The sequence below is a fragment of the Martes martes genome (genome assembly GCF_963455335.1).
Source record: "Martes martes genome assembly, chromosome: 8".
Taxonomy (NCBI): domain Eukaryota; kingdom Metazoa; phylum Chordata; class Mammalia; order Carnivora; family Mustelidae; genus Martes; species Martes martes.
The window spans coordinates 83,346,726-83,355,406 of NC_137895.1; the positions used below are offsets into that span (position 1 = coordinate 83,346,726).

The following is an 8,681-nucleotide window of genomic DNA, read 5'->3' on the forward strand; positions in this document are numbered from 1 at the left end:
CCTTTTAAGGAGCTTTCCAGGGAGCGCCACACAACCTCTGCTTATATCTCATTGGCTCAAACTGAGTCACATGGCAAGAAAGGCAGAGAGATGTATTTTAAACTGAGAATACTGTTGTCCCAAACAAAATAAGATTTGTATAAATAAAGAATATAAGTTAGTATAGAGCTTGCAAAGAGAGAGGTGAAGACCAGATTTCAGGAAAGAGAAGGTACAGGCTGAGAGGTAGAAAAAGAGGAACAATGGCTCCTTGTTCCTTCTGATAAACATTCTTTGCTTGACCAAACTTTAGTCGGTTCCTAAAACTTCTCATAGGCCCATCTGTGTGCTTATTGCAGAATCCAGTTTTAGCAAGAACTCCCAACTCTGGATACCTGATCATTCCACCATCCCCCAGGTGATGTCTGATCACTCTGGCCTGTCTTCAGCAAGAATCCTGTCAGGTCAGTTTAGCCAGAATTCTTCTTACCCTTGATGTTTCCTCTTAGTAATTTTCCATCCACTGACCCCCACTCTGCTCCTTGGCTCTGAATTCCTATTTGCCCATGTACTCAGAGCTGTGCCCAATCCCTTCCCCCCACAGCAGGTCCGAATTGCATCCATCCTTTTTTTTTTTTTTTTAAAGATTTTATTTATTTATTTGACAGAGAGAGATCACAAGTAGGCAGAGAGGCAGGCAGAGAGAGTGAGAGGGAAGCAGGCTCCCTGCCAAGCAGCGAGCCCCATGCGGGACTCGATTCCAGGACCCTGAGATCATGACCTGAGCCAAAGGCAGTGGCTTAAACCACTGAGCCACCCAGGTGCCCTGAATTGCATCCATCCTTATACCCATTGCCATGGCCCCCTTTAGTAAAGTCGGCCTTATGCTCTTTCCCAAGTATCATTCACTATGTCTTTTTCAGCTCTTCTTACTCTAAAGGCTCAGTGGACCGACTGTGACCAGCAGTTGGGCAGGGGGCTAGACAACAGGAGCACGCAGCCTTCCCACATAATGAGGAAAGAGATACAGAGGTGGTGGACCTCGGAGGTCACCAGCTTCCCTCCCCATTGCTGCTCAGTTCAGAATCTCTCCTCTCTCCAGCATCATCTTAAGCAATGTCACCTGCTTAATGTCTGCCCTCTGCTGCAGGCTAAGCTTAACTTGGTAGTGTGTACAAAGAAACCCACCCTTTTATTTTTTAAAAGATTTTATTTATTTGACAAAGAGAGAAAGAGAGAGAGAGAGAGAGCACAAGCAGGGGGGAAACCCACACTTTTTTAAAAAAAATATTTTATTTATTTGACAGAGATCACAAGTAGGCAGAGAGGCAGGCAGACAGAGAGGGGGAAGCAGGCTCCCCGCTGAGCAGAGAGCCCGACGCGGGGCTCGATTCCAGGGCTCTGGGATCAATGACCCGAGCCGAAGGCAGAGGCTTTAACCCACTGAGCCACCCAGGCGCCCCGAAATCCACACTTTTAAAAGTGTTCTCTAACCCCTTCCGTGCATGCCTTCGTGTGTGTGGACGACTAGCGAAGGCGACGCCTAAAAGCAGCAGAAGGGCAGTTTCCATGTCTTCTAAGCATGTTTACACCCTCAGCGTCCACACTGCCCCTGTGCTCAAACAGCAGTTGAGAATGGCTTTGGCAGCCGCAGGCTCCTTCCCCGTTCCCAGGCAGAGACAACGCGCCTCGGGACACTTGACTCAGGCCCCTCCCAGCCTTTCTGAAGAAGCGGAGCGTCGCCATCTCTCCCAATCCGCCCTCTCTCCCCTAGTCTGCTCCGGGAGCCGCTCTCCACCGCCCTCTGCCAGCTGGGTTCCGAAGAGCGCATGCGCGAGCGTACGCCGGCGTTTCCCCCACGCCGCACCCCCTCCACCTCCTTCCCGGCGCGGCAGGTCTTCCGGCGCGGCAGGTCTTCCGGCGCGGCAGGTCTTCCGGCGCGTGCGCAGCTAGTGCGAGCAGCTGCGAGGACTGAAGAGGCAAGTAAACCTGCCGGAGCGGGCAGGTAGCTGCGGGTGCGGCCCGGAGAGGAGCTGCCAGGAGTCGGCGCCCTGCAGGTCTGGGGACGTCGGCGTTCGCTCACGCCTGGGCGACTCTTGTGGGCCCGAAGCGTTACTCTGTCAGGGGGCGTGACCTGAGCCCGCCTCCCGGGGCTGGGAGTGGAGGGGGAGGGGGAGCTCCGAGGCCTGTTGTTGATTTGGGGCTTGTTGTTTGTCCGGGAAGGTTTTCTCGAGGAGAGAGCACAGAGTTTGCAAATAGTGGACGGGAAGGGGCGAGGCTGGAACCTGGTGGGAGCTGGGGTGCGCCGAGTCCCCGGGCTGTGAGGAGCTGGGCAGGTTGGCGGAGGGGTTGCTGTTCCTCTGGCTTTATGTAGCAGGTGGGAGGGAGGTGGGGAGCATTGCTACAAAATGATGATCCTGGTAGAAAACGTGCAGGTGTTTGAAATCACGGACGGCAGTTTGGTCATTTTTGTGTTTTCACTTTTCTCAGACAAAGATGCAGTTTCCCCTCTCCTGGCTTGGTGGGGCCACTAACCTGCATTCACTTGCCTCTGTATGTCCTAGGACATGACACAAGTGGCACATCCCGGCCATGGGGTCCCAGCATTCCACCTCTGCTCGCCCCTCTTACAGCAAGCGAAAGAAAGAGAACAGGGAGGATCTGCTGGCCGACAGGGAGCAGGAAGAAGCCATCGCTCAGTTCCCATATGTGGAGTTCACCGGTCGAGATAGCATCACCTGTCTCACGTGCCAGGGGACAGGTTACATTCCGACAGGTGAGAGGCTTTGGTAATCATGGGAAGGATTCCCAAGGTACGCACAGGGCTTCCTCTATCTCCCAGGCAGAGCTTGCTTCTAGGCAGTACTGTCATAGTCAGAGACAGTGCCCTGGACAGGAGCCAGTTGAGCTGACTTGATAAATTTGGGTAGGTTCCACAACTTCTGTTGGCCTCCTTATATCTGAAAGCCCTTCTTCACTTCCACTCTTGTGTTCTTTGTTTCCTTGTGTTGGAACATTCAGTTTGCTTTACGCGGTGTGATCTGTTGGCAGACCCATCTCTTCATTGCTCTCACTCATAAGGCCTGGCACAGCTTTGTAAGGGAACCATCTTGGAAGCTTCTTTTCAAGGAAGCAGGGAGTAAATCATTAACAGCCCAGGGTCTGGAAACATTTCAAGTGGGGAGAGAAAAACAGATGCTCAGGAGTGGCACCTCCACTAAGGACAAGATCATCTGTCACTAAGTTGGCCCTCAGAAAGCCTTAACACTTTAGATGGAGAGTCACAGGTGTTTGCAGCTGGTAAGAACCCTAGAAACTATCCACTTCATAGGACATGCCTTCTTGTGACACGTGAGGAGACAGTGGCCTAGGGAGGGAACGACTACTTCCCAAGGCCATTCGGCAGCTCCGGGCCATGGGGTAATACTAGAACAGGAACCTAGATTGCTCAACCTCCATGTCACTGTCCTGGTAGGATTAATGTTTTGCAATTTATGGCACACTCTCTAGATTTGTTTCTTGTTCCTTAGGCCCAAAATGTGAAACCTGTATCACAGAAATGTCTAATTCCAGGCAAGCATGTGTGGCGGCAGGTTGATGTGCGACATAAAGGAGAGTGGCGTCAGCGCGTGGGATTTATTTTTATACCAAAATAATTGTTCGGTTCTTTCCTAGAACAAGTAAACGAGTTGGTGGCTTTGATCCCACACAGTGATCAGAGACTGCGCCCTCAGAGAACGTGAGTTTCATGCCTCTCACCTATCAATACCTACTTCTGTCCTTCTTTCCCTAGTCCCGTATATTTATGAGCACCAGCTAACTTTTTGAAAACTTTTGTTGTCTATTCTTGTAAATTCTCCATTTCCTTTAATACTATGGGCTCAAGCAAGAGGTCTCTGCACCATCACAGTCTGGGGTTATGGAAACTACTAGAAATATTCCAAGGGCCAAGTGAAAGAGTTGACTTGGAAGGTTTTGGAGAACAGGGGTATCATGGGAGGTGAGGAAATGTTTCTGTCCCCAAAGCTCCTCTCTTCAGCTTCTTTCCCCAGATGACAGACAGCATTCAAATGGGTTGTCAAAGGCTTCTCCCCACTCCACTCATTCCTCCCTGGTTTGTGGTTCCTGGCTCTTTGTACTTTCCCCTTCCCCTCATTCCTGGTTTTGCATTTTATCTTAACTAACTGGACCTTGATATCTGACTGCCCATCTGGTTATGTGCTGTGTCATTCCAGCAAGCAGTACGTCCTCCTATCTGTCCTGCTCTGTCTCCTGGCATCTGGTTTGGTGGTTTTCTTCCTGTTTCCACATTCGGTCCTTGTGGATGATGACGGCATCAAAGTGGTGAAAGTCACATTTAATAAGCAGGACTCCCTTGTCATCCTTGCCATCACGGTAAGATGTAGCGCCTTGCTTCCCAGATCATGCACCTGCAAGTTTTGGACCCAGAACACTCATCCTTGTTTTCTCACTTGCCCTGATGCAGGCCACCCTGAAAATCAGGAACTCCAACTTCTACTCAGTGGCAGTGACCAGCCTGTCCAGCCAGGTTCAGTACATGAACACAGTGGTTGGCACATATGTGACCACTAATGTCTCCCTCATTCCACCTCGGAGCGAGCAACTGGTATGCTGTTCTCTTAGGGTCCTTGCTCCATGGGCTTCAGGGAGGAGGAGTAGGGGACTCTGGGATGCTGTAGCCTCATGACTTTGCTTTCCATTTCATTTGCATTGGTAGGACCTGTTTGGTGAGGAAGATCTGACATGCCCTGTAATTATGAGAAAGTAGGAGAAAAATCAACATTTAAGTGTTAGGGGAACAAAAGAATTTGTAAGAGCAAACAATTCACTACAAATCAAGAAGAGGAGGTATTACAGTCTGAGGTCTGTTGGCCCCTCAGAAGGGAAGACCCCTCAGAAGGGACACAGTCTGTGTCAGGGACCATCTTGGGGGAAGTATTTTATATGTGATAGAAGAATGCTCCCAGGTCTATGGATTGCTGATAATAGTACTGTTCTGTGTCAGGCAGGCCTGTCTGGCCACAGACTGATGCTGGTGTCTTATTTTCAGGTGAATTTTACTGCGAAAGCTGAGATGGGAGGACCATTTTCCTATGTATAGTAAGGACAGTGTTTGTTCTCTATATGTGTGCTCTCTGCTGGATGAAGGGGATTCAGAGTGTACTCCGTTGATTGGGGCCAGTCCTCCCTTAAGTCCCAGGTTTTGGCCTATGTATTCCCTAAGCCTTAGCCATCTTGAGGTTTATTTGGAGGATGTGTTGTTGGATAAACGACTGAGGTGCTGGAATTTCTAAGAGAACGGTAAGCCACCAGAAACATCTCCAAGCTCCAGCATTTCTGTGGTGGGTCTGGAAAAAAAAAAAAAAAGGTATTATGATGTGGAAGGGTGCATGGACACTGTGGGGACTTTAAGCTAGTGAGCCTTGGCAGCACTTAGGTCAGAAGGGAAGGGGAGGGCAGGGGCGCCAGGTAGGGCTGACCATGTAACTCAGCACTCTTCTGATGATTCTTTTTCTTTTCTTTTCTTCTCTTTTCCTTTTTTTTTTTTTTTTTTTTTTTTTTTAAAAACCAAACTGTCTCCCTGTTTGCTGTTCGGTAGCTTCTTCTGCACATTGCCCGATATCCTGGTGCACAATATAGTGATCTTCCTGCGGTACGTGGCTCTTCTCCCTGTCCCCTTGGCCTTTGTGTTTGTGTCTGGCCCATCAGGCTGTGTGACCTCACCACCTCTGTTCGGGAGGTGCTGTGTGAACCACAAGGCAGAGGCACCTAACCAAAGAGGGGACACCCAGTGCCTTACAGGCACAGATAGAGTAGACCTTTGGGTATCCCCTAGATGCAGGGTCTAAATCACAAATCTCCAGATTTGGAGTTGGCAGCTAGAGAGTTTTCTCCATGAAGTTGGGTCTAGTTTTGTGATCCCTTTAGAATCCTAACGAGACTAGTAAAGAATTGAAAAGCTTCTCAAAGTGTAAGGACTGAGCATTTGGCCAGCTTGCTTTCTGTCCACACAAATTACCCTGTGTCCTGGGTCTGCAGGGTCTGGCCTAGAATCTTGACCACGGAATCTACAGATGAGAAGCCCCTGCTGCAGGCGTGTGAAGTGTGAGGGTCTAGAGCAGGGTTTCTCAGCCTCAGCAAAGGATTCACAGTCCTTTGTTGTCAGGAACTGTCCTTTGCACAGCAAGACATTCTACAGCATCCCGGGCCTCTGCCTGCTAAGTGCCAGGAACAGTCACCGCTTCCCCTCGCCCTCATTTGTAACACCCTAGAATGACTCCAGACAATGCCAGAAGTTTCCTGTGGGGTCAAATTGTCCTGAGTTTAGAATCGCTTCTTGGGAAAGTCGCCTCGTGACATAGCCTTTCTGTGAATGTACGAAATTCTGGTCTCCTGGTTACATAACCATGAAGATACGCATCTGGGGCCCATGGGTTTTGTTGCCTGAGCTTGCAAGAAGTTATTTAGGCAATTTTTCTTACTTTGTCTCAAAAACAGAATTTATTCTTCTTGGTTTTTTTCCCCCCCCTCTAGAACTTCAGTGAAGATTTCATACATTGGCCACATGACCCAGAGCTCCTTGGAGACACATCACTATGTGGATTGTGGAGCAAATTCCACGGCTGTTTAGAAACTGCTCTTGGTTCTTCCATGGCAGCACCTGCCAGAAGAGACAACATCTGTTCCCAGGGCCTGAGTTTCATAATACCCCAGGTGGTAGAAGTAGAGGAGAAGTTGTTTCTGCCACTTGCAGAGAGAACTCTCTGTGGTGCCACCTGTGTTTCTCAGAACCAGCAGAATCACTGCCCAGTGCCTAGCCTGTGCCCAGCAAATAGTAGGCACTCAGAGCAAGTTTGAAGAATTGAATTCCAGTCTTTTCAGCTGTTCTTGGGGCATTACGCACTGAAACCCTACGGTGGTTCTAGGTTAGCAGATCGTGGAGTGACGGGAAGGTTGGACTGTTCGGGCAGCCGCAGAATGTTCTCACTCGTCTGCACAGAAGAGGCAGCAGGGTGAGAACGTTTGAATACCTAAGAAAGCACAGATCGTTTGATAGGGAAATTTTTTTCACCTGTTCACAAATGCCTAGGAACTTCAACCAAACCCACAACTTTTTCCTGTAGAAAGTTACAATTGTTTTTACCAAAAGTCTATGTGAGGCTTGATTACCCTTCATCCATTGGCTGGAACATGGATTAAGGATTTGGTAGAAAAATAAACCCGGCTTTTGATTCATCTGCGTCTCCTCTGATTACCTGGATGTCTTAGGAGCCACCTTGGGGGGACTAGAATAGTTGCCTGCTAAGTGGGTCAGCACAGGATGGGAAGGAGGAAGAGGAGCCTGACTGCCCTGTCCCCGTGAGCTCCCCTTGGCCACAGCAGCCTTGCTTCTCTCTCCACCTGGCCCCCATGGTGACAGGCTGCCCACCTGCTCTCCCAGGACAGAATGCTTCGCTCTGTAGGTAGGGCAGACACCTGCCCAGTGAAGCTTGCCTTCCTGTGGAGGAATAACTTCCCCCACCAACGGGCTGTAGTGCTAAGAGGACATGGTCTGAGGCTGAAAGCTCCTTGATGGGTGGCCACCCTCTTGGTGCCCAGAGAGTGGGCTGCAGCCCCATGATGGCAGCAAATTCCGTTGAGTAGCTTGAGCAGTTAGGTTTCAGAACTCGGCTGAGCTGGGCTCCTTAGCAAGCAACAGATGAAGGCAGGGAGTCTGTATTAGTTTTTGTTCCCATTCCTGTTACTCAATAATTGCCTCATGATTTTTGCACTCTGAATCTTCCGACAACGGTTAAAGTTCATGACTGTTTGGCTGATGTTGACCGTAACTGAGCAACCCAAAACTGAGGGTTGGAAGCTGAGCTTCAGCACTCTCGAGGATCCTTCAGCGGTGTGTTTGGACGGGATAGTGATGTCTGTCAGGTGCAGTGTGGCGGGAGCGCGTCACCAGTCCTGAGAGCACTGTCCCAGACGGAGCATGCCCTGAACGCACAAAGATGTTCACAGTTAGATGTCTTCTCTTTCGTTTTCCCGTTTCCCAGATGGCCTCTTGCCCATTTTTCGCGTAATTTTGAAAAGGTTACTCCGTTCTGAGTCACATTTTATGGCCGTGTGCCTCAGTAATATTTCTACTACATAGTGCCTTGGAATTCAGCTATGATATTCAAATGAGAGCGCTTAGAATTTTTAAACACATCTGACTGCATAACATTATATGAATTCTTGTGCCTATTTATATCCCTGGCATCCCAAATGACACTTTGGGATGTTCTGCCCAATTTTATTATGCTGTCTGTCAGTTACTGAGTAAATGCATATAATTTGCTCTCAGCAGCACCAAAATGGAAGGGCAAGTGGTTGGCTTGGGTGTCATTGCTGTCTATTGTTTTTCTAGTGTACTGGGATTTGGAGAGAATATGTTTCTTAGAGGTAAGACTTTACTAGAGATCTCTGTAGTTTCTGGCTTGGCCTGTATTCTAATTTTTCTTGTTCTAAACTACTTCTGTGTCACCTGGTGGAAATCTCTATTTGTTCACTTACTCAAGCCAGAAAACTGTTTATTGAGCACCTGCTGTATGCCAAGGATGGCATTTTGTCTGATGCATTTTATCAAGAATCATAGCTAGAAGTTTAACTATCACAAGCTTTTGATATTTACCAGGACCCATATAGGCCACAGT

The 8,681-nt window shown here is 49.0% G+C and overlaps 1 protein-coding gene across 4 annotated transcripts; it reads left to right on the forward strand.

Annotated features, from left to right (window-relative positions):
* Positions 1-1,858: 1,858 nt before the first annotated feature.
* On the forward strand, positions 1,859-7,236 carry TMEM106C (transmembrane protein 106C). Of its 4 annotated transcripts, none has more exons than XM_080810644.1 (8): positions 1,859-1,958; positions 2,544-2,755; positions 3,655-3,718; positions 4,215-4,374; positions 4,466-4,606; positions 5,051-5,100; positions 5,600-5,653; positions 6,535-7,236. In XM_080810644.1, the coding sequence occupies exons 2-8, from the start codon at positions 2,572-2,574 to the stop codon at positions 6,629-6,631; spliced, it is 750 nt and encodes a 249-aa protein (XP_080666770.1). In that variant the 5' UTR covers positions 1,859-1,958; positions 2,544-2,571; the 3' UTR covers positions 6,632-7,236. The 4 variants fall into 4 exon arrangements, with proteins under 4 accessions (XP_080666770.1, XP_080666768.1, XP_080666771.1 ...); XM_080810642.1 differs by having other exon boundaries at positions 1,894-2,036; XM_080810645.1 differs by lacking the exon at positions 1,859-1,958 and adding an exon at positions 2,137-2,279.
* Positions 7,237-8,681: the final 1,445 nt, after the last annotated feature.